The sequence below is a fragment of the Meriones unguiculatus genome, chromosome 8, assembly GCF_030254825.1.
Source record: "Meriones unguiculatus strain TT.TT164.6M chromosome 8, Bangor_MerUng_6.1, whole genome shotgun sequence".
NCBI classification, from domain to species: domain Eukaryota; kingdom Metazoa; phylum Chordata; class Mammalia; order Rodentia; family Muridae; genus Meriones; species Meriones unguiculatus.
Genome location: NC_083356.1, coordinates 3,729,737 through 3,757,175, shown reverse-complemented (window position 1 = coordinate 3,757,175; position 27,439 = coordinate 3,729,737). Strand labels below are relative to the sequence as shown.

The following is a 27,439-nucleotide window of genomic DNA, read 5'->3' as shown; positions in this document are numbered from 1 at the left end:
AGGAGGCCTGGCTACAGATAAGACAGGATGTAGCAGAAGGTGGGGAAGGCCGAGGAAACAGCTGTGGTAGGGACTAAAGGGGGCCCCAGGGAAAGGCTAGGCCAGCAGGTAGAATGGCTTCTAGCAGACCCCCGCTCCTGCAAGCCTGTGAGAACAGCACAGGGCGGAGACAAAGATGGGGTCCTGGTCACACCTCTCCCCAGCGGATGCAGCTCATGGCTTGCCCACAGTTCAGTCCTCCAGCCTTCCCTAGCCTGGGAGCTCAGAACAGGCCCGCACTTAGCACATCTCCATCCCTATCCTATGATCCAGAAGACCCAGGAGGGCAAACCGAGGCATGTAACGGAAGCAGTGGCCTCCTCCACCTTTTATATTATCCAGGTCTTAGAACAAGGAGGGACAGCTTCACCCCACACCGCAGCACCCCTGTCCTCACGTCCCAGCCATGTCCCCTCTGCCTTTTTTTTTTTCTTGCAAAGCATGGTTGCTTGACCTGAAAGAGAAAATGGAGTCCTAGAAGACTTGGTGGGGTCACAGTCTCAGCCAAGGCTTCCTGGGGTGCCCCTCCCACCCCTGGGAGTCTGCCGGGCTCCTCCCATTCCTTTCTTGGGTCTGCAAACCCAGAGATGCCCTCAGCCTTGACTGTCCCATTTGGAAGATGCAATTGGGTGCCCGGGGCACCTCAGGGGTTGACGGGCCCCCGAGGAAGGCATATATACAAGCGGCAGAGGGCAAGGCGAGGGCTGGCTGCGGGAGGAGCAGCTGCTCACAGGCTGGCCACAGCAAGTTTATATCTGGTCTTGCAGGAGCACAGAGAGGGTCACAGGACAGGGAAGGGACATTCTCTGGAGGAAGGTGGGGGTGGGGAGGGCTCCTCCTCATTCCCGGTTGGTGCCAAAAAGCTGCAGGAAGAAGGTGAAGATGTAGATGACGTCTAGGTAGATGTTGAGGGCTCCAAAAATATATTCCTCAGGGCTCAGCGAGTGGCGGCGGTTACCCATCAGCAACTGGGTGTCAAATGCCAGGAACTGGAAGAGAGGCAAAATGGAGAAGTCATATATTATCAGGTCAGTGTGGCACTAAGGGGACCAAGCTGCTGGCATTATTACCTGGCTGTTCAGTGACCCTCTGCAACAGCCCAGAGCTCAGAATTTCCCCCAAGACCTTCCAACCCCTAATCACACCCATGCCTGTTTACTGAGCACTTATTTTGTTCCAGGCAGAAACACAGCAGGGAGGCAGGATCTCTGCCATCTGAAGCTCAAGTCTGGGGGGTCGAGTCTGGGGGGTCGCAGTGTGTCAGTGAGATGAGAGTAATACAAACTGGCCCCTGCAGAGCCCAGGGTTAACTAGGAGCCTGTCCTGTGTGGACATGACAGCAGGTAGGGAGGGCTTCCTGAAGTCTTGGAGCTGGCTGTTGCCCCAGGCCCTGCTCTGTGTCTGAGGGTAAATGTATGCTTCAGGTAATCCAGGGGCCTGTTCTAGGCTTTACAGACATCAGCTCCTTTCAGTAGAATTGTTCTCACTGGAGGAAACTGAGGCCGGAGATGTTAAATATTTATCCAAGTTTACTCCTGTGGAGAAACAGCAAGCCCAGGATTTGAGCAGGCCGGCCCCATCATCCACACACCTAACCACTGCACCCTGCCGCTCTCTGCAGTAGCCAGGATTCATGTGTTTTTCTGTTCTCCCTCCTGGGCCTATTAGACGATTCTACACAGATTCCCTTAGTCACAAGGTCCCCGCTGTCCCCAACCACTCCTGCCAGCCCTGCCCACTTCCACAGGAACTCCGCCTCCCCCTCACAGCTGTCCATCTTGGCAGCAGAAACCCCTGCACACATGAAGTCAGGCAGGTGGGGACATCTTTTGGAGGACTGAGGCCCCAAAGTCTCCTAGTGTCTAAAACAGGGCAGAACCATCAGTCCACGCATTCGGAGGTTTTAGATTCCTTGTGTTCTGGGCTTAGCTGCACCTCACATGTATATGGAAGGCCTGTATTCCTGGGTTCCTCTCACACCGACACACATATGTAAAGGCCCTGGGTAACAGCTGCATGCCAGGGACAATGAGGGACCCAGATGTGCAGTGCTCTGCCTAAGCCCGCTGCTTAGTGGGGAGAACGCTCAGATAATGACTCGAAAGCTGGGCTCGCTATAATTAGTATTATGGAGTGGGAGCCCTTGATTGTTCAAGAGGAAGGTGTCTAGGACGGGCGACATGTTCCCTGGGGTGTGGAGGTGTGGGCACTGGCTACCCTGGCAGACCTTGGGAGGCCCTGGGGACCTGTGGGCCGCTGTGAACAATGAAGAGTTAAGAGCAGCGGGAGTGCTGTGATGAAGAAGCTGTTGCCTGACCTTGAAGCTTGCCTTCGCCCAAAGTGAGGCTGCAGCATGTCCCAGTCCCCTTCCTCCACCTGCTCCACAGCTCCGTGTCTGACCCACAGGGAGCCCAGGAGGACCGCTGCCCTCCATGCCAATGCCACAAAACACAGCAGCCCGGAGCGAGCCCGGCATGCAGCGCGTGAGGAGCGTGACTCGGAGACTCTGTCCTGCCTCTCACTCAGCTGCGGGACCCAGCAAGACACCCGCTCTCTTACTTGGCCTGTGAACTTCTAGCTGTGGAAGGAGATGAGGGAGCTTGTCTCATGGGGCTGTGAGGCCATACGACTGTACCATGAGCAAGACACCGGCACACAGCCGGTGCCTAATGGTGGCTGTCGCTGGGGTTTTCCCCCTGCATCCTCCGGAGCAGCACCCTCTCCGGAACAGGCAGACGCTGCTAATGAGGCTCAGGTGGCTCCGGCATCCATGGGGAGGCCGAGAGATCCCGAGGGGAGCCTGTGTGGCCTTAACAGGAGGATCCCCTGGGGAGCGGTGGGGAGGGTTGAGGGGGCCCCTGGAACTCCGACCGAAGCTGCAAGGCCGAGGGTTGAGTCTTTGCTCCCTGTTTCAGGAGTCACTTTAGCCAGATGGCCTCAGTGCCCTGGTTTTACAAAGCAGGATGGCAGCAACGCTCATGCCACCCCTGGCCGTTCGGAGGCATCGGCTAGCATAATTCTTCACTATCGTTTTTCCCAGCACACTCACTGCAGAATGAGGTTTGGCTTCCTCAGCGAGCCATGCTCTGCAGAGCGCAGCAGGCGGAGGGGCCAGCTCAGGCTCTGCAGCAGGCGGAGGGGCCAGCTCAGGTGCTGCGGACTGTTGAGCAGGCCCGGCTGCCAAGCACCAGTTAATAAATCGCTGAGCTGGCTTATCAATCGGCAGAGCTTGGTTGCTTTCCCAGAGCCCGGTCACCCCTGGGTGAGCTCATGAAACCGAACCTTTCAACCTAGAAGGCTTGGACCCTGTCAGGCCTGGGGTGCCCCTTAGGGGCACACACCCAGTGGCCTCTCGGGACAGCTGGCTGGTGGGAAGAGTGGAGCCCCTGCTGCCCCTGCCCTTGGCTCCTGGACGCTCCTCTACCTGGTGCTAGCGGGAGGGGCGGGTGGTGGGGGTGTGGGGGATGTGGAGGGGGGAGGGAGGCCTGCCCAATGGGTTACCACCCACCGCTGTAGCCTCCTTCCTGACAGCCACCTGGGGGCGGTTAACTTGTTCGCGCACTCATATTTAATGAGCACCTACATGCCCTCAAAGAACTGACAGTTTGATGAAGGCAACAGACAGCATCAGAATTCCACTATAAGGGCCAGCGAGACGGCTCGGCAGGTAAGGGTACTCGCCACCAGCCTGAGGGCCTGAGCTTGATCCCTGGAACCTGCACAGTGGAGAGAACTGATTTCTAGAAGTTGCCTTTACTCTCCACACATGCACTGTGACATGTGAACACACACACACACACACACACACAAATGTTTATAAAAAATCCCATTATAAGCCTACATTACAAGGTGGAACCTGACTGGCTAGCATCCCCCTAGGTGTGAAAAGTATTGCCAGCATTGAGCTGACAGCGGACCGTCTTGTTTATAGTTAACACACTTGTCGCAGACTGAGCCCAGCTGTTGACACCTGGAAGGGTAGCCCCTGGGTGAGTTAGAGGCCAGCTAAACACAGGAGCAGGTGGGATGGGGTCAGAGGCAGCGCGGGGCTAGAGCAGGAGTAACGGGTGTGACTGTATGGACAGCCCTGCACATGCTGTCGCGGTAGCTCACGGTCCTGCGTCGGTAGCTCAGGGTCCCTGTGCCCTGGTGGGTGGGCAGCGTCACTGTTTGGTCCAGGAGGTCAGGGGTCTTAGAGTGGAAAGTGGCTTGCTGACGGCCACTTGTCTAGTGCTGGAAGCTGACCCTCACCCCTGCTCTGGGAGCTGGGGTAGAGGGGGCTGGCAGGGACCCTGGCAGGGCAGAGGGCCCGAGGGCCTCTGTCCGAACCCCCACTCAGCAGGGCTGCGTCTAATCCAGCCTTCTTCTCAACCTTCCCAACCTCCTCACCCTTCCTCATGCTGCAACCCTTTAATACAGTTCCGCATGTTGGTGACCCCCAACCTCAAGATTATTTTATTGTTGCTTCATAACTGTAATTTCTCTACTGTTATAAATCATGTAAATATCTGATATGCAGCACAACTGATACAAGACCCCTGTGAAGGGTCATTTGATGGCCCCAAAGGGGTCGAGGCCCACAGGCTGAGAACTTATGATCTAAGGACTCTGCTCGACCCTGCTGCTCTGGGAATCAGGCTTGTATCTGTCCCTCCCTCAAACACAGCCTGACAGGTGACGCCTAGGCCTGGGACAGCCACACCACGGAGAAACCATCAGCAGACAGAAGCTGGGGCCACCAGGTGTTGAACCAGCGTAAGAAGCAACGTGTGGAGGAGTCGGTCCTACAGAAATGCCAGCACAGAGCTGCCAGCCCTGGGCTGCAGGGCGGGTCCAAACAGAGCCTTCCTGGAAACCACTCAGCTGTCAACAAGGGGCCAGTTAACCAACCCGACGCGGAGCTGAGGCGGAAAGCGCTCTGATATCTGCAACCATGAGAAGCAGGCAACCTGCAGAAAAGTCCTTATCACACAGCTGCACACAAGCACACGCATACAGACAAGCCTGTCTATAGAACAGCCTAGGAAGAGCAACTGCCCATCGCGGTCGCCTCTGGGGAAGACAAGGAGTGTGGGCAAAATGTTTGCTTCATCCATATTTAAGACTTTTAAAAGCTGAAACTCAGGAAAAGACATATTCATATATTGCAAAGCACAACTTGTAAACACAGAGAAACAGGGGCTTGTGACGGTTTTAAACACTCACTTAAGCCTAGGTGAGAAATGTCACATTACTGTTCCCATCATTTGTTGGCATGACTGGGGCCCAGAGTACAACTGGCCTGCCCTCATCACACAGCCAGGAGGACAGCTGTCCCCCAAATGCCAAGAGGAGCAAAGTGGGATGTGTGTATGATGGCGTGTGTGAGTGTGTGTGTGTGTGTGTGTGTGTGTGTGTGTGTGTGTGTGTGTGCAGGCTCTAAGGACAAGGTAAGAAGAGGTGCAAACACAACCCTCAGCTCCCACCTGGAGAGATTTCATGGTAGGGCCACCGGGCATGGGAGCCAAGGCCTCTTGGGGTCTGGTCCAGCCTTGAGAAGCAGCCCTCCCAGGCGCATTGTCAGGAAGCCCTGAGTTTTCAGCTTCACCCCTTACCCTTGATAGGTGCCAGGACAGAAATGCCCGTAGAAGTGGGTGACTCAGTCGAGAGGCACTGGCTCTGAGTGGCTCTGCCAGTCTCTTCCCACGAGTGCCCCCTCCTTGGGTGCTTTCTTGAAAGGTAAACCCATGGGCCAGATGTGGGGCTGGGCAGAAACTGCAGGGTGGGGTCAAGGCCTGGCTAGTCTGTCTCTAGCAACACCCAAGCCTCTAGGGTCCCATGCCTGGGAAAGCTGCCTCAGCCTTGCCGGACCTTCTTTGGGGTAGCTTAAGACACGGGGCCTTACTTCTGGGGCAGTTTCTGACTGGCATGCTGGGACCTGTCTTCCCTTCTCGACACAGAAGGCCCACCCATGCCCTCTCCCAACTACTCTTTACGTAACTTTCATGACGATCCCAACCAAGGCTTTGAGATGCGTTGATTGAATGAGACATTATGGGGGTCACTGGGTACCGAAGTTTCTCTTCCTCCCTGTGACTCAGCTCAGGAGATGGCCGAATGTGCACCTCACAGGACGTGCCCTAGCCCCACCTCACTCCTCAGGCATCCGTTCACCCCATAAACACCTGTGGGTGTCTACTGTGTTATCCCAGGAGCTGGGGCTACATCAGTGCCCAAGCCAGAGTGCTGGGTGAGCCCGACCCCCATAGAGTGTAAAGTTCCCTTAAGTCAGAAAACCAAACCGATGAGAAAAGCCCAGACTGTCGGAGGGGGAGAGGCTGAGCTCTGCAGGACTGGGAGTCCGGCAGGAGGGACAGCGCTGCTGGGAAGGAGCCAGCATGGAAGGGTAGAAGGACAGCTGGCAGAGTCTCGGGGACGGGGGCCGCGTGGAGTCCTGGGTGTGGAAGAGCCTAGGCAGCCAGGGACCTCAGCAGGCGACACAGAGCAGGGGGCGGTGGGGGAGGGGGAGGCCAAAGGGGCCGTGGGAAGCAACCATCCAAGGATGCCAAGCAGGAGGTTCCCACTCCTGCCCGCTGCAGCGGGCACTGCATCAAGCCTGCTGGGAGGCAGCTGTACCTGACACTGGGAAAGCAGGGCCATGGAGCCCAGCGGGGTGTTAGGCTCCAGAAAAGAGTAGAGCCGTGAGACTGGCCGCTGCGTCTGACCTGTAGGCTGTTGGGAAAGGAGTGGAGCAGCCAAGGAATTTGTCCTGAGCGGGAACGCACAGAGGCTGCACGAATAACCCAGAGGCAGAGCCGCCCAGGCTGTTGGCATGCGTTAGTTAGGGCAAAGGGTCTGCTGGATTTCAAAGGGCCATGTTGACCAGGCAGCTGGACATTCCTGTAAGCTTGCAGTCATCAGCATAAAGCATACACTGTGGGCTTCCCGGGCTTCTGCAAAAAGGGGAGTCAGGGACCCAGGGCAGGTGACGATGGGGCCACCTACCCAAAAACCAGGAGCTGGAGGCCTGGAGGATGCTTCTGGGAGAATGAATGAATGATTCTGTTGAGCTAGGCCAAGGAGGGCTGGGGCTGCCTGGCATTGAAAAGGCTCACAGAGAAAATGGGGGAAGGGTGGAGGGGGTGCTGTGGAAGATGAGCATGGATTCCTAAGGAGTTTTTGCCATATGGGACAAGAGCTTTAGGGAGATGTGGGTTAAGCGTATTTTGTGGTCTTTATATTTCTTTAGATGGGGAAATTATAGCATGTTTCCATGCTGACACAACAGTATAGAAGAGAAGTCAACACTTGATGATGAGGAGGATGGAGATGATGATGATGATGATGATGATGGAGATGATGATGATGGTGATGGAGATGATGGTGATGGTGATGGAGATGATGGTGATGATGGTAGAGATGATGATAATGATGGCTATACCTCTCCCCTTCCCAGGTGACCACAGAGGCACCGAAGAGCAGTTTCAGGACACCCCAGTCCTGGGCCTGGACCTATCCTTTTCTGGCTGTGAGACTGCCAGCCCCACCACTTCACACTCAGGGCCTCGAGCGTGCAAGGCAGTTAGTTCTTAGAACAACATCGCCTTGCTTCCTCCCCTGGCTTGTGAGAGAGGTGAAATGAAGCAATAGGCGTGAAAGTGCTCTACAGAACGCCATGGGTGGAACGGATGGCTAGGATTATTTTTATTATTCTAATAACAGGAGAGATTATTAAATAGCTTTAAAGGCTTACCATCCACCCAGCCCTACCTGCATGCACAGCCGCAGAGCTGCAGAGCCACAAGCTTGCTGCAACCTGACCCTCCACAGGCATTCAACTGTCTTCCAACTCCCCAGCCTCCTTGCTCTGGCTTGACTCCTCTCCCGTCCCTAGCCATAGCGGCTTTCTGAGGCCTCCTGACAATACTGCCAGGTCTGTGTCGACCCCGGAATTTGCTCTCTCACCTTCCTCCCATCCCGATCCCCTCCCACTCTCTGGGATTGCTCTTTACTTGAGAAGATATGAGCGGAGGGAGGAACACTGGTCCAGGAGCCAGGAGAAGGGCACCCTAGGGTAGCCAGCCACCTCGCTTTATTTAGGATTTAGGGGGTCCACAAGGAGTGGGGCCTCCACTGACACTGGGAACATGGCAGGAGCCTGAGGTAAGCTGGGACCCTGGTCTGGAGCCATGCTTGCTTGACTTCTCAGGAAACAGACCAGCGGCTCTCGACCTTCCTCATGCTTCCACCCTTCACTACACCCTTCACCCTTCACTACTATGTTAAGGTGACCCAAAGCACAAAAGTATTTTCCTTGCCACTCCGAAGCTGTAACTTTGCGACCGTTATGAGTCACCACATAAATATCTGATGTGCAGGACATCGAGGTCACTGGACACCCACAGGCGTCACGACCACTGAGCACCACTGCCTGATCTGTGTACAACGTGGATTTCACACCTGCAAGAGGCAGGCTTGCTGTGCTCAGCTCTTCCGGTCCTCCCATTCCAAGACAACACGCCCTTGGTTCCTTTCTGAGCACTCACACAGTGTCAAGCACTGGGCTCTTCCTCCCGACCGGCGCTTCTGGCCAGGGAGTACAGCACCTTATACACAGTAGATGCTCAGTAAAGACCCGGGGAAGGCTGAGTGCATAGCCCTAAAGCACGCTGTTCCTCCTTGATCCCAGCTGGGCGGCCCTGCTCATCCTCTACCCAAGTCCCAGCCGGAAGTCCCTCCTCTCCTAGGGAGCAGGGACTGCGAATGGCACTGAGTCTTGGTCCCGGATCTGGCCTTTGTGGTAGTGAGACTGAGAACTCCTTAACCCCAGGGCTGCTTTGAGACGGGGTCTGGGGGTGGTCAAGGCTAGCCTCAGACTCTCTATGTGGCCAAGGATGGCTCACGACCTGTAATCCTCCTGCCTGGATTGCAGGTGTGCACCACCGTGACGGGGGGCAGAAGAGGCAATTCTCACGTCAGTGCTGCCTGTCTCCCGGGAAGTGCTGGACATTCTTGATATCTCGAGTCTCTGGAATCTGTGGCAAAGCTGGGCCCTGGCCACTTAGTGTGGCTGAGAGAACCAGACAGAGGCGGTCTGGCCATTACGTCACTGGTACTAGACGTCTCCTTGGATGGCTTCCCATGATGTCCTGGACACATGCTTGCCCCATGGGTCATCCTGAGACACATATCCAGGTGCTTGGGGTCCACCTGACTGACGGATAAGTTGGGCTGCCTTGGGCAGGTCTCTGTCTGTCTTTGGCCATGTTGCCTGGGCATCTACTTCCAGGCACCTCCCACTTGGTCTCTGGAGCCAGGTGCCTGAGTTCCCAGCTTGGTCCTACCATGTCCTCGGATGCCGGCCTGACCTGGACCTGTTACCTGGCGTCTCCGAGCTTCCTCTGCAGTGTGATCTCAGGAGAGTGGAACCTATCAGCTAGGTGTGGTGTGAGGATTAAGAACAAAAGAGCCTGCTGGGAGAGAGTGAGCGCTCAATAAATATTAGCTAAGGCCCAGGTGTGGTGAATGCCTACAATACCAGTGCTCAGGGGACTGGGGGGGGTGTCGCAAGTTCAAGGCCCACTTGTCTTTAAAGGGCAAATAAGTAAAGATATACATAAAGAAATAAATTCACCCTTCCTGTTAACTGAATTTGTCAAGAATAGTAGAAGACAGGTTCCTTCTAACATGAGCCTTTTGCCAGGTAGTCAACCTTCCCAGAATGCTCTAGGACTTACTAACTCACCACACAGCAGGGTATCCCCGTGCTCTGCCCGAAGGAGGGGAAGGCCCCCCTCTTTAGTCTGGTCACCTCAGCCCCCTGGTCATCAGCCTCCACCTGTTCTCACATTTCTGTGCCCTGCTCGGGGAGTAGGTCACCGACACATTCCCTGAAGGTGGCACTGCCCCAGCCCCACCCTCAGATGCTGTGAAAGGCTTCCATAGAGACCCCGAGGAAGACACGGGGTGGGAGGGCCTGAGAGTCACAGAGTGGGAAGGTGGCCCGGGAGCCGGGCCAGACTCACCAAGGTGAACACACCCGCTCCGAGCACGGCGTAGACGGCGTGCAGCCAGGGCACCTGTGGGCAGAGGAAGGATGGGGTCAGCATGTAAACAGGGCAGCTGGCAGAGGCGCCAGAGGTCAGGGGTGGGGCCATCCGGAGGACGGGGAAAGCGCAGCGGCTCCTCTCAGGAGCCCCGGGGCTGAGAGAGGCTTGTGACTGATTCTCCCGATGCTCACAGTGGTGGGACAGAGAGACCCCAGACAGTTCCCACAGACCTGGCCTGGCGTTTCTTCCTTCAAAATGCAGCCCCAGGCTCAGGCTGGCCCAGGGTGACTCACCCTGTTTGCCAGGCATCCCCTCAGCCTGGGTCTGGCTCTAGGCTCCCCCTGCTGTCCCCATCCATGGACTGCTCTACCCGAGAGTCCATCTGTCTCTCCACAGAGAGCTCTGTCTCTGCCCCGGGAGCACGGGAGCACGGGCTCAGGTGGAAGAGTTAGTAAGGGCAGGTATGGAGATGGAGGCATCTGGAGTCTGCCTCTGGAGGCCGGAACAGTGCCCCTTCCCAGCTTCTGCTCACCCCCGCCCGATTGCTCATCCAAACTCCACAACTACTCGGTGCCATGTTAGCCCCACCCTTCGCCGAGCCCTTCCAGAAAACTCTCTAGACGTCTCCTGGAAACAAAAGCATCCCGTCTGCTCCACATGGGTCAATAAAGGGTTCTTTGAAGTTCTGGGGCTCCTTCCTGTAATCCCCTCCCCATCCTCGACACACAGAGGCCACCAGCCCAGCTCTGGCCCTTCCCTTCGTCAACAGGATCCTGGGAAGAGCCAAGGAAATGCCAGAATCAATCTTGACATTCTAGACTGGATGCCAGCTGCCCGGAGGCTGGGGCTGGCCAGCATGGAAGCGGGTTGGAGGGGATGAAGAACGCCATCCCAGCCTGGCAGGCAAGAGGCAATGGGAGACCAGGTCCCGCATGTGGCCAGAGAGGCAGCCATTGAGCAGACCCAACGCTTCCTTTCCTCTGTCCTCAGGGGTCAAAGCAATCTGTCCCCCAGTGTTGGTGGCTACAGCTCCTACACAGTAGGCAAGATTCCAGACAGGCCAGATACCAGCAGGAGACCTGGGAAGAGCCCTCCCTCGGGTGGGTGGATAGGTGGGGGTCTGTGAGATGGGTCCAGGAGTACTTCCTGCCCCACTGCCTGGCTAGCCAGACTTGGCCTCTGGTCTTGCCTGGTCCCCTAGAAGGTCCACTGAGCCTGCTGAGTCCCTGGATCCCCAGTGTATCTTTCTCAGCTCCAGCCCCGCTTCCCCTTCCCTCCACCTACAGGGGAGGCTAGGGAAAGCGAAGCCGGATGCGGCTCACGGAGCTGGGAAGGTGCCCAGGCCTGCCAAGAAAAGCCTCCTTGTTTGCTTGCGTATGCTGCCAGCACACCTGGGGCAGGTGCCAGGAGGGCTGAACAGGGTGACGGGCCACGGGGCTTTGTCTCTCGGCCTGCCCTGCAGGGGTCGGAGAGCATGGCGCCCTGAGGGGTCGGCATCCCCACCCTCCTCACGGGGCGGTGGGCCAGGCACTCACGTATTGGAAGGGCAGGAGGACGGCTAGGAGGAGTCCACTGAAGAAGAGGGTCATGAGCAGCACAAACAGCACGCCCTGGCAGGAGGTGAAGTCAAACTGCAGGGGACAGGAGGCCATCAGCCCTGGGCCCAGAGGCCGAGACCCATGACTTCTGCAGTCACCCCATAACCCAGCGTATCGCTTGACCAGGTGGTACCCCCGTGCCCACTCAGGCCTCTGCCTATCCTCAGCCGCCAGCCCTCCCTGCCCTCCTCAGCCCCCAGCCCTCCCCTGCCCACAGGCACCCGGCTGACCTTGGTCTGGAAGCTGAAGATGGTGACTGACAGGCAGACGAGGGCAGTGATGCCAAGGCAAAGCAGCACAGACGTGGTGTTGTAGTAACTGAAGACAGGCCGGGGTCAGCAGGAGTCCTCTCTCCCCACCCCTCCTCCCAGGACCCCCCTTGACTGCCGGGAGCTGCCCTCGACCTGTGCTCTTTAACCTGTCCCCAGGGCCTCCCACACGCTGCTTCTCTGTCATGGACACTCACTATTGAGGTGAAGGATCTTGCACAGGCAGAGGGAGGTGAGTTTACACTGGTGTCTGTGGCCCCCGGCTTTAGAGCCACAGCGTGGGTGCTATCATCTTATCCGCCATCAGCCCTCATGCCAACCCCATCAGCCTACTCGGGTCTTGGAGCCACTGGCCATGTGGTGCCGAAGGAGGCGGCTCCTGGGCCAAGGAGGCCTGTCCGATCAAGTCCCTCCCCCACCCGAGGGCCCCCTGGAAAGATGGGGTTTGCAGGGAGATCCCCTCAGCTGTGGCCAGACCCAGGCTGCATGCCTACCTAGGCCATTCCTGTCCCATTTACCTGGACAACATCCCAGTGAGATAGGCCATGGACAGGGTCTGAAAGGGAGAGCAAGGTGAACAAGCTACTGTGTATGGACTTGGGGGCCCCCAGCATCCTCAAGTTCTAGCCCGGGCCTCCACTCAATGCACACAATCCTTGTGCAGAGCCTGCTTCACTCCCTACGGGTTTCTGTTTGGACTGAGGCTACAGTGCTTCCGTGGCCAGCTTGCAGGCTCCTCAGGCTGGCTGTCCCTTCATAGGCAGCCTTGTCCTTCCAGTGAGAACCCTCAATCTTCATTATCCTAGTTCTGGCACACAGTCTCCTGAGGACAAGAGACCGGGTACACAGCTCGGGGAGGTGAGGGGGGGCTTCATCCCTTTTAGAAAGGGAAGGTGGGATGTTCTGGCAGAAGACAGGCTTGACAGCCCCGTCCCACCGGGAACCTCATGTCTGCTGTCCCAGTCTAGACTCTCTGTCCCCCCTTCATCCCCTCTCAGCATCTGTCCACGTCTCGGCCCTGTCACTTACAAAGATGGCCAGGAGAATCAGGTTCCAAGGGAAGTGCCTCCTGCAAGGCAAGCCGCGGGTTTCAGAGCATGCTCTCTCTGCCTCCCGCCCCAGCCACCCAGCCACCTCCAGGGCCCAGGTGAAGGGCAGAGAGGCCGGCCCATTTGGGACCAGTTCAGAGAGGGATGAAACCCTCTCAGGGCTGTGACAACTGCCCCCCCCCCATGGAAGGCAGGGCTCAGAGCTGATTTTTAAGGTCCTACTCACAGTTCCACAAGTACCCTCACCCCTAAGTCATGATCATACCTGGGTCCAGAACAGCAAGCCAGGGTCAGGTAGGTAGCAAAGAACACGGCACTGTGTGAGAGAGAGAGAGAGAGGTGGGCAAGTCAGAGGCTCGCTCACGAGGGCCGCTACCTACTCCTGGTTGGTTCTGCTCTGCCACCTCTACCCAGACGACACCAGGCAGGACAAGAGCAGAGGGAAGGGCATGGTCATCCTAGGACTGGGCAATGGGCAGTGCGGTGGTCCAGTCCCCAAAACAGAAGGTTCTTGTTGGTGGGATGGGCCCACTTCTAGCAAAATGGAATCTTGGGAGTTACAGCCTGTCTCTCTCCACTCAACCCGAGTGACCCCAGAGACCTTTGTTGGTGGTGATGTGTTTGTGTTCGGAGGCAGAGACTCACTCCGCAGTCCAGGCTAGCCTTGAGCGCCCATGGATCCTCTACTTTAGCGTCCTGCGTCCTGAGATGGCAGAGTTGCACCACCCCACGCGGCTAAGAGACTTAAGAAGCTCCTTCCCTGGGGGCTGAGTAGATTGCCCAGTCACACACAGGGGCCACCTGCCCAGCTGCGCGCGGCCAGCAAGCGCAAGGATCTGCCATCAGCCCTGAACCCAGGTGAAAATGCTGGGCATGGTGGGGTGTTCTTGGGGTCCCAGCTCTTGGAGAGGCAAAGCCAGGAGGCTTTCTGGGGCTCAGGATGGTGTCCGGCCCATCCAGCCTCATTGGAGAGCTCCGGGCCAGGGACACGTTTCAAAGGCAGTGACACCCTCTGTTTCCTGAGGACGACACCCAAAACTTATGGAGGCTTCCGGCCTCCATATGTACACGCACACCCACAGCGATCCACGCGCACACATGCGCACACCCATACATGAGCATTACAAATAATTAATTAATTAATAAAAGCACATGCTGGGCGTTGTGGTGTGGTGCAATCCCAGCATTCATTCAGGAGGCTGAGATGAGAGGATCAGGAATTCAGGGTCATCCTGATCTACTTACAGAGTCTAAGAATAGCCTAATCCATGTGAGACCCTGCCTCAGAAATAATAGGTAAACAAAAGGCAAATTAGAAGTCACTACAGAATATATTTTGTGTGCTGGGTCCATTTTTTTTATTATTTCTCTATGTATAGTTTTTGAGGCAAGACCTCACTGTGTACCTCTTGCTGGCCTGGAACTGTCTACATAGACCAGGGGACCTGGGCTGATGTTTGTTTGTTTAACAGTGTTTAATAAATAAACATGGACACGATCCTCCCTTCTTTATGGACTATGCTCTCCTTTAAAGATGAAGTCAGGTGACTTCTCCAAAGTCATGAAGCTGGCCTGTTGCTGAAGGACTGAAACCTAGATGCTCCAGATGCGGGCCGCTGCCTTCCAACCGCCGCCGCGCGCTGCCTGTCTCGCTGCTGCCTGCAGCCATCCTGTTGGTTGCTTTACCACAGTTCTGCCCTACAGGGCTGAGGGCTCGGCACGGGCTGGCCTACCCATGCCTGGCAGAGCAGGCAGTGGAATCCACTTTTGGATCATGTAAGCTAGGTCCAGTGGCAAGTGGCTAGCGGGCGGTTGACGGCTAAGAGCTTTCTGGAAAGCAAGGCGCTAAGACCAGGCAATGGAAGATGGTGGATGACCTCCCAAGACAGTTAGCCTACCAACGTGTGACCTTCCCCTTCAGCACGGCATGGCCACCCTTTTCCCATCTCCTCAGCATCTCGCCCGCCCTCCATAGCAGCAATTCCAAACAGCCTCCTCCTTCCCCAGATCTCCCAGGCTGCCTCGCTCTCTGCTGTGTTCCAGAAAGATCTGAGATAATGAGGTGCGGCTCCTGACCCATCACCTGCAAACCTCACGTGGCACTCCCCGGCTTCCTGTCCCTCATCCGTTTCCCAGGCCAATGCCCCCAACCTGGGCTATGGGTGCCAGGCCCTCAAAAGCCCAGTGACCTAAGCTGGGGTCACCTCATCTTCCACGTCAAGCTCCCTGGCCTCTGCCCATCTCCATCAGCATCTTCCCTGGCTCTCACTCCAGCGACCCCGTAAGCCCTCTCAGAAAGCTCTACTTAGAAAGTCCGCAGCCACAGCATCTCTTCTCCATCACTTCAACCCGCCCAGACAACCTGACCTCAGCCCCAGGTAATGAGAGCTGGCTTGGTCACATCAGGGTGACCTTGTTGAGTTCGGCTGTCACTTGTTGGTCCCAAAGTTACCTGACTTCTCCATGTCTGATCACTCCTATTGTTTCCCTGGTTCCACAATGACACACTTTTGGGTTCCCTCCTCCCTTCCTGGCCACTCCTTCTTTAAGGAGCTTCTAAGGGAGCTGGTTTCTTCAAAGCAGACTTCTCCTGTCCCACTCCCCCTAGGCAGGCTGGCTCAAAGTATGTGAGGAAGAACCCATATATTAGATCTGCATTTTTCCTTCTTAGCACTACATCAGAACATCCACTTGGCTGCCCAGACCAGATTCATTGCGGCAGAGCCAAGTTCTGAGTTCTCTCTGCTCCTGTAACCCCCACTGCCAAGGACAGCATGCAACCATCAAGCCACCCAGCCAGAGGCCTCAGCATCATTCTTGGCGCTCGCCCTGCCGCGCCCAATTAATCACCTGGACCTGCTCAGCCTCCCACTCAGACCTCACTCTTCCCTTCATCTCCACCTCCCTTTGAAGTTGGGTCACCTCTTTCTCTTTTCTCTCTGACTGGGACTACAGCCTTCCTGCAGCCCCGCCTTCCACCCTTCATGCTTTAGGCTGATCAGATCGCACGTTTCCCCAAAAGACTTGGCAATGTGTAATGAGAATTCTGGAATTCTCACTACAAAACAAAACATAGATCTAGGGCCAGTCATGGTGGCACACGCCTTCAATGCCAGCACTTGGAAGGCAGAGGCAGGCAGATCTCTGTGAGTTTGAGGCCAGCCTGGTTACAAAGCGACTCTAGGATAGCCAGGGTTACATGAGAAACCCTGTCTCAAAACAAACAAACAAACAACAATAAAACAGAATGTGCTTTTGTTTTGATCCCAGGTGTGGGGATCTGGGGCTGCTTCAGACTGTCTGGAGCAGCTGATTATGATTTGCCTCATGCTCTAGTGGAAGAGTGATTTTGCCAGCTGCAAATAGTTTGTGTGATTGTGTGACACTTGGGAACTTTTCAGAGGGCATACATACATATATATATATACACATATCACACACACATATATATATGTATATATATATATGTATGTATAAATACTAGGGCCCCAAGTGTTGGGGTCAGTGGTTGTTGGGAAGAAATTAGATTCAAGGAGCTTTGTCTCTCTCCCCACGCTATCCTTCTTTCTCTCCTATCTAGTGATAGGGGATAAAACCGGGAGGATAGAGGAAAACTCACAAAGTAGTAAAAGTCCAGCATTAGCTACAGCACAGTCCAGTCACCTCGTCCACCCTCCCCCTTCTCGTCACAACCAGAACATGCCCCCCACTCCACTGGCAAGACTGAGATTGCCTCCACATGGCTTCCTCTGGAGTACAGACAGCTCTGACTGTGGCCTGCACCCCTGCCTCAGTCAGCTCAGTTCACCCGGCCCCTGCTCCCCTGCAGCAGCTGGAGGCCAGCTTGTGACTTCCTTTTCCTGCCATCTCACCTGGAGCCTGACCCCAGGCTCTTCAACTACTCCTGGACGAAAGGAAGAGGCCGAACGGGAAACAGTAACAAAGCAGGCAGTGCAGCAACTTGAGGCTTACAGCCTGGAGGTTCCGCTGCAACCGGGTGTCAGGTGCCAGAGCTGTGCCCACCCTCCTGCATATGTGAGACCACAGAACTATCCTATCTCCGGTGACGAGTACCCTGGCACTGAGCATGGGCTTGGCGCAGGACTGGATTCCTGCATGGGTGCTGCTTACAGCCATTAGAAGCTGGCTGACTGACAGCTTCCCCAGCCACCCCCACCCCAGCCCTAGCCTCACACTTCTCCTCCTCAGCCTGCTGTTCTCTCAGCCCTCTGCTCTGCTACAGACACCATGCTCGGTGGGAGCAATCAGACAATAAGGAGAGAAGCCATGGAGAGAGACGATAGGGACCTTGAGAAAGCCAGGGCTACTGGGGCGGAAAGAGAGGGGTTGAGTGTGAGTGAGAACAATTGGTTTCTTGTGAAGCCTCAGCCCCAGGGCCAGGGCCAGTCTATTCAGTGTCAGGATGGGGATGGGACTCAGGTGAAGACCAGGGACAAGCCCTTTCCCATCTGACTTGTCCTAGCATCGGGGCTATGGCCAGCAGACCACAGCAGGCTCTGATGTTCAGGAAGCAGCTTCTCTTTGCCTCATTTTCCTCACCTGCGGAACGGAGATCATAACAGCACCTGCTTGGCAGGGTTGTTAGAGGGGTGAGACACTTGGCATTGCGCCCTATGCATTAAAAAGAGCTGTTTTATTCTGCTCCGAATGCTGTTCTGACAGGAAGAAGCAACAAGGGAGCCCTCGGGGAGCATTTGATACACTGGAGGTGAGGAGGTGAGTGGCAGGGGCAGGGTGGGGAGACTACAGGGCTGTGGAGGGCAGGGTGGACCCTCAAGTCTACCTTCTGCAGGAAGAGGTGACGCGCTGGTGCTGGAACTGCGCGGCATCCCAGGAGAACAAGGTCCATGCCCACTTCCCTCCTCTCTCCATCCTGTTCCCGCCTAGCCCATCACTGCCTTCCTCTCGACCTTCACCATTCCAAGGACGCTCCCTCCCTCCCTGCCCCTACCTCTTCAGCACAGTTGGACTGTACCCAGCTCCCTGAACTGTTCCTGCCCCTACAAACTCAGGACATGGAATCCCACAGACTGCGTCATAGAAGAAGGGCCCAGGACACCATTTCTGAAGTCTCGGGGGAGAGGGGGCTAAGTCTGCCAGACGGTGCTGACGTTGCAGGAGCCATGCCAACCCGCTGCATGCTGGCTGAGGTGGCTGTCCCTGGGGCCTCCTTAGCTGTGCACACAGCACCTTCCAGCTCCCCAGAACTCAGCCCTCCCTGCTGGGTAGCTGGCTGTCCCTCTGTCCTGTGTCCTAGGAAAGACTCTGTGTATGGGCGCCCTTACTCCTGGGATCCCAGCGAGAGCCTCCTCAGAGTTAGCCTGTGGCCTGCTTGTGCCAACTCTAAGACCACACCAGGCTCTGGTGGCTCAGGGCCTTCGTGCTGAGCCCAGCTCCACACTTGACCCCTGTTCAAGAACAGGCTGGGCCAGCCAGTGTGCAGGCTCCGCTGTCATGCTGTGTCACGATGCTTAGCCTCCTAGGGCCCCACTGCCCACTGAGATGGCCTTCTGTCCCTAGCCCCTAACAGAGGGAGCACACCGCAGTGCTCTCACTCCCAAGCTTTCTGCTCGAGCTGCTCCTCTCTTGTAGCTCCCAGCCCTGGTCTGCACCACCTCCGCCCTCAACAACTCCCGAGCAAGTTCCTTTGCATCGGCCACCACCCACTACCCTGCCCTACAGGCACAGGCCTCCTGCCCGGTAGCTCCAGCACAGAGCTGCCTCACACTGGGTGCCACCGGGGACCACGGAGAGGGCGGTTTTCTGAGTGTGTGATGGTTCTGGTCCGGAACACCAACAACCGTTCCTTAGTTACCGGGAGGGAGGGTCCGAGTCGCCTACAACATCAAGCCTCCTCTTGAAACTTGCCTGCCATGTTCCCTCAAGAGTCCAAGACTCGCAGAAGCCAAGCAGCTGGCAGGCAGCAGCATCTGCCAGCCAGAGGGATTAAGAGCGCAAGTCTTAGCTTGAACTCAACTCCGCCACTGACTAGCTGTGTGATCTTGGGCAAATTACCCAACCCCCCTGAGCCTTAAGGTTTTCTGAGGAAATCATAACCAGCAGATTTGAGAATCAAATGCAATACTGTATATCAAGCACACAAAACAATGCCCAGCCCTTAATTAGGCACTCTTTAAGAGGTGGCCCTTATGATTAATAATTTCATAAGCATTAATAACAATGTTAATAGGAGCAGCAACATTATCATTAGAGGTCAAAGTGTCCCAGCCCCTTCCCTCATAGGGTCAAGATACCGGCCCTCTCTCCATCCAGGGCCCTAGCCCCACCCTCGCCAACTTGTGTAGGGGCTGACCCCTAACCCCCAATTCCAGCTGTCCTGCCAGATCTGAGCAATCCAAAAGTCACCCCTGGCCATGCTGGGGGCCTCTGAGGTCCTCCCCTTGGGATGTGGGACTATTGTGGCTTGGCCCAGTGGGCATCTCTAGGAAAGGGCCTGGGTGGGGGCATACTCACTAGGACGCCCAGTACCAGCCTGGGTTGGCCTGGACATAGTCCTTAACGATGTCACTGTAAAAAAGACGGGCAGCGTCAGAGGTTACCCCTGGTCTGTTTCTGTTCAGTGCCTGTGCCTGCCCCACACGGGCTCAGAGAAAGGAGGCAAGACCAGGCTCTAGATGGCCAGGCCTGCATGGATGACTGTGGAGCCGTGCCAAGTGATGCCTCACAGAGGCCTGCGGCCTGGAGGGCCCACCCCACACTGTCTGAGAAACCTCTCACATGGTGCACAATTGCCATTCTTCCCCAGCCTGAGGAGAACCAATGGGCCCCTCGTCTCTCCAAGTGGACATTCCAAGAGAGGTTTGATGGAGTGCCCCCACCCCAAGCCTAGCCACAGCCCTCCTGGAAGGCATCAGTCTACAGTTGACTCACCAGAATGTGAAGAGGGCCACGACAGCCAACGTCACCAGCAGCTGAACCAACAGAATGGTATAGACCTGAGGGAGGGGTGGTCAGTTTAGGGACCGCTGAGCCCCAGCAGAGAACCCAGACCACCCTATTGGACACTCTCCTTCACAGGGGTCACTGGGCAGATCCAGACAGGTGGAGGGACAATTCTGCCAGACCCTCGGGTGGAGCGGTCCACGGAGCCGGGAGGACAGGGAGCAGGGGCCCTGGCTAACACCTCAGCAGCACAAGCCAGTGGGAGCTGTGAGGTGAGGCAGCAGGAGAAGGGGGCAGGCAGAGGCCGGTCCAGGGTCCTTCTAGGGGTTTCCATCCAGGGCTCCGCCCCCTCACCGCCCTCTCTCCAGAGCATGGGTGAAGCGGTCACCTTTCTGACGAAGAGCCGGCGAACCTTCTGGTCATCCCAGCTGAAGGTGGTGAAGAGCGCGTGGTTCCCTGTGGGGAGATCACCCTCGTAGCTGGAGCTGCTGCCTGGGTAGGTGGGGGGATGCCGTGAGGGTTCCCCACCAGCCCAGCCTTCCCGTCAGCCTGGCTCTCCAAGCTTCTGAGGTCTCTCCAGCCTCATGGTCAAGCGCCCCCTTTGCCCCCCCCCCCCCGCCACCCTGACATCTGTCTGCCTGATCACTTCTTGTTCTCCCTGCTCTGATCCCAGTAATGAGCTATCTCCTGTCCTCCCCCTCCACAATGGCTGGGGCTCTAGGGACCAAGTTCTGCCATACAAATGTCTCTTCTCTCCATGTCCTCATGCCTCTACCTTGCCACTCCAGCTCCTGGACAGCCAGTTCTCCCAGCCAGTCAAGGGGTCCTAGGACCAAAGATTCTGACCCTGGCTGCTCTAAGGCCTTGGATCAAAGGCTGGGCAGAGGTGCTGAGCCTGCTGGTGCTCAATTGCAAACCAGGGCCAGTGGGGGCTGGTGGGAAAGGAGGCCAAAAAAGAGCAAGAGTGCAGTGGGTGTGGGTCTAGGCCTGGCCCCAGAGCTCTGGCCAAACAGACCCACAGGTGGATCTACCAGCATGGGGGACAGCTTGTGTGACCCTGAGCCTTCTGAGTGTCTCCTGGTTTGGGCAATGGGCCTACTTCACAGGGACCAAATGAGGTAAAACAGAAGGTCTGCACGTTCTGCCTGCTGGGGCCCACGCTGTCTTTGTCCGGGCTCCCTCTCTAGGGCTGTTCTCAAGCCCCAAATGGATCTACTCTGGTCCCCTCTTCTATCCCCATCAGGTCTGGCTAGTCTTTCCCTATTCCCCAGCAACAGCCTCTGCCTTAGTCTCTCAAAGATGGCCACAGCACTGCCCTGTTGGAGCTCTTCAGTGGTTCACTCAAGTTCAAGTTCTTTTCTGTTTTGTTCCTGAGATGTGGTCTCAAGCTGGTCTTGAGTTCACTCTACAGCTGAGGGTGACCTTGGATCTCTAGCTCTCCTGCTTCCCTCTTTTGACACGTGCCACCAAGCCAGGCGATTTTCAGTTTCTTTAACAATGGCAGGGTGAGCAGCGGTTTCCAGCCACCTCCTTACCCTGATCTTCCTTCTCTCCCACTTCTCAGCCTGACAATATTTGTTCAGTCGCCTGCCTGCTTGCCCCAGACCAAGCCCACCCAATGCTTCTGAAGGAACATTCATTGTCTGTCTCCTCACACGCTAATTTGAGACACTCTTCAGAGCTCTGCATGGAATCTTTCCTGACTGGTCAGACATAGGTCACCCCTGTCTCCACCAGTGGAGGATCCCAGGATCCCAGCAGTGGCACCCTCGATGCCTGGCTGAGCAGCCTGTAGGGCCTTTGCCACTGGCTGTGAGAAGGGACCTTTAAGCCCTCAGCCGTGGGCTGGTGAGGTAGCTCAGCTTTCCCTTGCTGACTCTTGGTCTCGGGAGCTGGAGTGTCAAGGCACAGCAATGGGGACACAAGAGTGAAGCGACATTTATATGGCAGAGCTTGGTCCTCGGAGCCTCAGCCATCATGGAGGGGTGGGGGAGGATGGGAGATAGTTCATTCTGGAACCAGAGCAGGGAGAGCAAGAAGATATCAGAAAGACAGCTGTGGGGCGGCAGAGGTGGGTCAAAGGGGGTGTTTGACAGTGGGGCTGGAGGGAAAGACTTCAGAAGCCTGGAGAGCCCACCAGGTAGTGCAGGGAGCTGACCAGCTCTCTGTGGCCGTTAGCACTCAGCGTGGACAGGACTCTGCAGCCCCGGGAATGAGCTCAGGCATTTCCCAGGCCGCCCCAGTGTTCGCCACCTGTTGACGGTGAGGGTCAGCCTCCTTTCTGCCACAGCTGCTTAGAGGGTAGGCCTTAAATAAGGCTTCCGTCCCTGAAACCAGGGCAGGAGAAACAAGAGGGCGAAGGATACTCCTCTGCTCCCAACACCACACCTTCATTGACCTTCCAGTTGGACACACTAGAGTGAGGTAGCTGGGCCCTGGACCGAGGGATATATTTGGAAGCGGCGCAGGCTACTTAAGATCAGGGGCTCTGCAGGAAGAGGCTCTGTGTCAGGGGCTCTGTGGGCAGAAAGTCTCTGTGTCAGGGGCTCTGCGAGCAGAGGCTCTGTGTTGGGCGGGGGGCGGGGGGTAATATTGTGTTCAGATCCCTTCTAGAACCTGAGAGTGTCACACCGGGGAAGGGGTGGCAGAGGGGAAGCAGAGAAACCCTGAAAGGTCTGAAAGGTGAAAATTTAAAACGTGTGTTATGATTCTATGGAAGCGCCTTGTACGACTGTGTATGTACACGTGGGTGTGTGTGTGTTTATCATTAGGGTGCGTGCATGCTAGGAAGCACGTGTGGAGGTCAGAGGTCATCTTCCAGGGGCCAGTTCTCTCTTTCCACCATCTGCCCTGGAGCCTGGGGAGGACACTTACTTAGGTCATCAGGCTCTGGTGGAGAGGCGTGTTTACCTGCTGAGCCATCTCACCAGCCCTCAGCTGAGGACTTGTGGGTCTCTTCTCACAGCCAGTGGCAAAGGTTTGCAGGCTGCTCAGCCAGACACGGAGGAGCCACACTGCTGGTTTCCTGGAGTGTCACCATTGGTGGAGATGCTGGTGACAGATGCCTGGCCAGCCACACAGGCTAGTCCCCACATACCTACTCATGCTGTGCCTGCCCCCTGCAAAACCTCGAGAAGGGTGGGAAGATGAGGGGAGAGGTTGCGAGGGGAACCCCAGCCCCTTCATCTCTGCAAACCCTAGGTCTTACAGCGGCCTGACAACCAGTCACTGTATAAATTCTGTACCCCACTCCGAGGGCACCTGCACAGTGGAGGTCAGGGCACGGCCCTACACTAACCCTTTCTGAACATTCTGATCTCTGCCAACCCCTGGTCTGTGTCTCTTCCTTCTATGAGGACCATTAATTAATTAACGGCCTCAAACTCACAGAGATCTGTTTGCCTCTGCCTCCCTAGTGCTGGGATTAAAGGCGTGTGTCGGATCCCCTGGACAGGAGAGCAGGAGTTACAGAAGTTGCTGGGCATGGTGGTGTACACTTTTGATCCCGGCACTCGGGAGGCAGAGGCAGGTGGATCTCTGTGAGTTCAAGGCCAGTCTGGTCTACAGAGTGAGTCCAGGACAGCTAAGGCTTCATAGGGAAACCCTGTCTTGGAAAAAAAAGAAAGAAAAGAAAAAGAAAAAGAATAAAGATGTGTGTCCCCACTGCCAGACTCTGTTAGGGCCTTTTTAGACTAGAACTTGGCTTTTGTTCCCATTCCAGCTGGCCAGGCTCAGTGCTTTGTAAAGAGTCCCCCCTTCTCTAGCTGAGCGCACGCCGACAGGACGTCTCTCCCCGTTCGTAGTTCTCCTTGACCTACCTTCACAGTGAGCCCAGAAGCCAGTGTCAACTGTTCTGCACGGCTGTACCTCGAATGTGGTGTGTACACAACCTCCTCCTACAGGCTTTCCATCTGCCCATTGCTCCCTCTACCCCTCCAGCCTCTGGTTGCTGAGAGACTTACTGGGGTCCACATAGGCCCAGCTTGGATGGAGAGGCACAGCCGTGGGGCCCTGGGGGAAGGCCCCTGCCTTCAGCCCCTCTCCAGAGGTGGCCTCCTCATAGGAGGGTGGTGCCGAGGGCGCTGCCGGGGCCTCCTTCTTCTCGCCATTTGCCTGCTGCTGCCCCTCAGTGCTGGGGGCCTTGTTAGCCACAGAGAGCTGTAAAATAGAGGCAGAGGGAGACTGTTACCAGGGGCAGAGACTCCAGCCCCTTGACTCCTGGAGTCTGACTCAGTGCTCTTCCAACCTGTGCTGGGGGGGGGGACAAAGAAGACCCGCCCCAGCTTCACAGCCCAAGGAACTGTGCTCAGCAGGGGTGGGGTGGCCAAGAATAAGACAGGAAGCAGAAAAGTTACAGGAGTGACCACCCGGGGAGGGGGCTGGGCCTCCGTGTGCCTACAGTTGCCCTGTGGGAAGGGCCTGACCCATAGGAGATCCTATTATTGAACAGATGTTTCTCCCGTTTCATTGACTTCCCAACTGGCTAACTGGATTCAGCCAGTTTTATTTTACATTATCTTTATTTTGTTGTTTGTTTGTTTGAGAAACAATGTCTCACTATACAGCCCTGGCTGTCCTAGAACTCTCTCTCTCTGTAGACCAGGCTGGCCTCAATCTCAGAGATCCTCCTGCCTCTGCCTTCCAAGTGCCGGGATTAAAGCCATGCACCACCACGCCTGGCTATTCAACCAGTTTCAAAAGGAAACCCAGAATCTGACAGAAAGAACGACATCTAAAATCCCAAGGGCCACACGTGATGCCCAGGGCCGCAGGGCTCAGGCTCAGTCCTTGGGGATAGGTTGCTCTCTGTTGGGCTGGAAATATAGGAGGAGAGCGAGATGGGGAGAGAGAGATGGGGAGAAAAGAAATGAGCCTGTAGGGCAGAGGGAACTCAGGCCCTGCAGAAACAGCCTTCCCCAGCCAGAACCAAACAACAGTGTTGCAGCTGGGAGTGCTGAAGAAGACTCAGCCCTTGCTTCCCCTGAGACAAGGAATGGAGACCCAGGGGAAACTGTGCTCCAGGCAGATTAAGACCTCCAGTCCATGGACACTCCAATACAGCCCCTGTAGTGGACATGGCAACATGGTGAGGGCCAGGGATAGAGTAGAAGGCCTCAGAAAGCGCAGCTTCCGTGTGGCTGCAGGAGGCTGACAGGCCGCTGAGGAAGAGGGGTGGTCCTTGCGGAGGAACAATCTGGGAGAGCCCGACTCCAAGTCCTTCTACAGCCCAGAGACCACTGGATCTGCGAGGGTTGGGAGCAAGGGCCTGAAGAACAGAGGTACCTACCACTAGAACAGAGAGAGACCTGGAATCCAGGCTGCCTGACTCCTTTCATTACATAGACTGAAGGGGGCATGGCTAAGGGAGCTGCCTTTGCCCCAGCCCTTCTGCTCAGCCCCCTCTGGGGCCCCACCGCCTCTCACATAAGACATTCCCAAGTGACATCTGGCCAATGGCAGGACGCACCCAATGACATCATTTTGAGGGCTTTGAGGAGCTGGGACACAGAAGGGTCTAAGGGTCTGGGAGGGATGCCATTAGCTCTGAGGCTGGGGTCAGAGGGAAAAAGCGAGGTGTAGGGAGAGCCTTCTAGTTTTTTTCTGACCAGTCCTTAGCACCCGTAAACCGAGGGCTAGAGGACCCTCTGCCTTCATCCTAGGCCCTGGCGGTTGTATAATTCCACAGGCTGTTGACGTTACATAAGCCATCTGCACTCGCCAAGTCACTACCAGGCCCTCTGTTGCTATTACCATGTCTGGGTAATTCAGCCCTATAATGTTTGTGTGTGTGTGCTGGGGCTGGGGGACAGAATATGTTTTTATTCCATCCAGTCCCATGCCTGACCAAAATGAAAACCAAACCAAAGCATCCTGCTGCAGGGTTGCCATAGTAACTCCCAACTGCAGGGGATGTATACAGATATCCAGAGAGGAATAATGAAAGGAGGTGAGGGGGGTGTTTGGAGGGAGTGAAAGACCACCTTAAAGTGGACGGATCTAGCACTGAAGGCAGAGCTACAGGCATTGCCCCTCAGGGTTCACCCTGGTTCCCAAGCAGGACTGACTCTCTCTCTCTCCCTTTTTTCTCTCCTCCCTTTCCTTTTCCTTTCCTCCTTCCTTCCTTCACCCAGGGCCTAGGGCGCCTTGGAAGAGTTCTGTGATGCTACAGAAAGGGGCGAGGGGGCAAGCGACAGAAGAGGCGAGGAGAGCCTTGGGGTTGGGAGCAGTCCTAGGCCCATTCCTTAAAACGGGCTGCTTGGTCCTCTGGCATCAGCAAAGACCACAAGGACCTTTGCACTGGAGCCGGGAGAGGATGCTAAAAGTGGTCCGGAAAGCTTTATCAGGATGGCAGGGAGGCAGGGGGCCAGAGAGTGGAGGGTGACATGCCCCTACCTTTCCCTGGGTCATGGTGTCTCTCGAGGAAGGGGTCCCTGACGCGAGGGGTGGCCGCTTGGGTCACCGCAGCCTGCCTGCGTCTCTTCCTTCCTCCGCGTGGATTCTAGCAACATCCACTGCAGCTCGGCCAGGCTTACCGGAGCGTACCATCCGCACACGGGGGGTGGGGGTGGGGGAGGATGGTGCTGCAGACTCGGGATGCTGCGGCCCTGAGAGCCGGGCAAGACGTGTGTGTGTGTGTGTGTGTGTGTGTGTGTGTGTGCACGCTTTCACCTCTTTTGCCCCCTCCCTCCTTCAGCCACCCCCAGGGGACCTAGGAGCATTGCGCGCGGGGTGGAGCAGCAGGTGGATGGGTCCGCACGGGGGGAGGGAGAGGGGGCGCGGGGGAGGCACGAGGACTCCCTGACACTCCGCTGATGCTGTCTGCCAGTATGAGGGCCTCCGTGCAAGCGGCTACCGGCTACCAGCGGCGGCCTTGTTCCCCTCCCTCTTTGGATGGCCTGATTTGTCTCCTCCAGCACCCCCTCAGTATCTATTTCATTGTTCACCGTAGTGTGAGAAAGTTCTGCACAGCTTGTCTACTCTCCGGGGCCCCTGGGCTGCGGCCAGTACCCAGCCACCTCCTCTGCCCGTGAAATGGAAGCAATAGCGCCCCCGACCCCTTCTCACAGGCGCGATCACGAGGGTGCACTTTGTCTCTTTCAACCTTGTTGAGACAGGTATTTCCGGAGACATCGCTAGCTCTGTCTCAAAAAAGCCCCTCGCTCCTCCATTGTGTACCTTTTCTGAGCCTCCATCACTTCAATTTCATCTCTCCCCATTCCAGACTCCCACTTGTCCTTGTCCTTGGGGCGCAGTCAACACGAATTCCCATTTTCTGTAGCAGTTCCCACAATGCCCCTGTGTGATTCGCAACCTCAAGAGCCGGGCTCAAGTCCCAGTTGAGTCACCCACTGGCGGTGTGACCTTGGCAGGGCTCTTACCCTCCCTGAGCTGCAGCATCTCCCAGGGGGCTAAGAGCAGGACTCTGTCCCCCATCGATTGTGAGCCCCATGGGTAATGGTGGCAAGAGCACACTGAACACGGGAAGTCCTGCCAGGGTGAGCGCTGTGAGAAACAGAGCAGGAATTGCTCTC

General features: G+C 56.3%; 1 protein-coding gene across 2 annotated transcripts; it reads right to left on the bottom strand.

Annotated features, from left to right (window-relative positions):
- Positions 1-355: 355 nt before the first annotated feature.
- Positions 356-26,546, bottom strand: Faim2 (Fas apoptotic inhibitory molecule 2). 2 transcript variants are annotated; one of them, XM_021634952.2, is made up of 12 exons: positions 26,301-26,546; positions 23,870-24,065; positions 20,296-20,363; positions 19,896-19,960; positions 19,479-19,532; positions 13,249-13,299; positions 12,964-13,003; positions 12,453-12,490; positions 11,896-11,983; positions 11,603-11,698; positions 10,044-10,097; positions 356-1,028 (listed from the first exon to the last, which is right to left on the bottom strand). In XM_021634952.2, the coding sequence occupies exons 1-12, from the start codon at positions 26,313-26,315 to the stop codon at positions 879-881; spliced, it is 915 nt and encodes a 304-aa protein (XP_021490627.1). In that variant the 5' UTR covers positions 26,316-26,546; the 3' UTR covers positions 356-878. The 2 variants fall into 2 exon arrangements, with proteins under 2 accessions (XP_021490627.1, XP_021490626.1); XM_021634951.2 differs by having other exon boundaries at positions 20,296-20,399; positions 26,301-26,543.
- Positions 26,547-27,439: the final 893 nt, after the last annotated feature.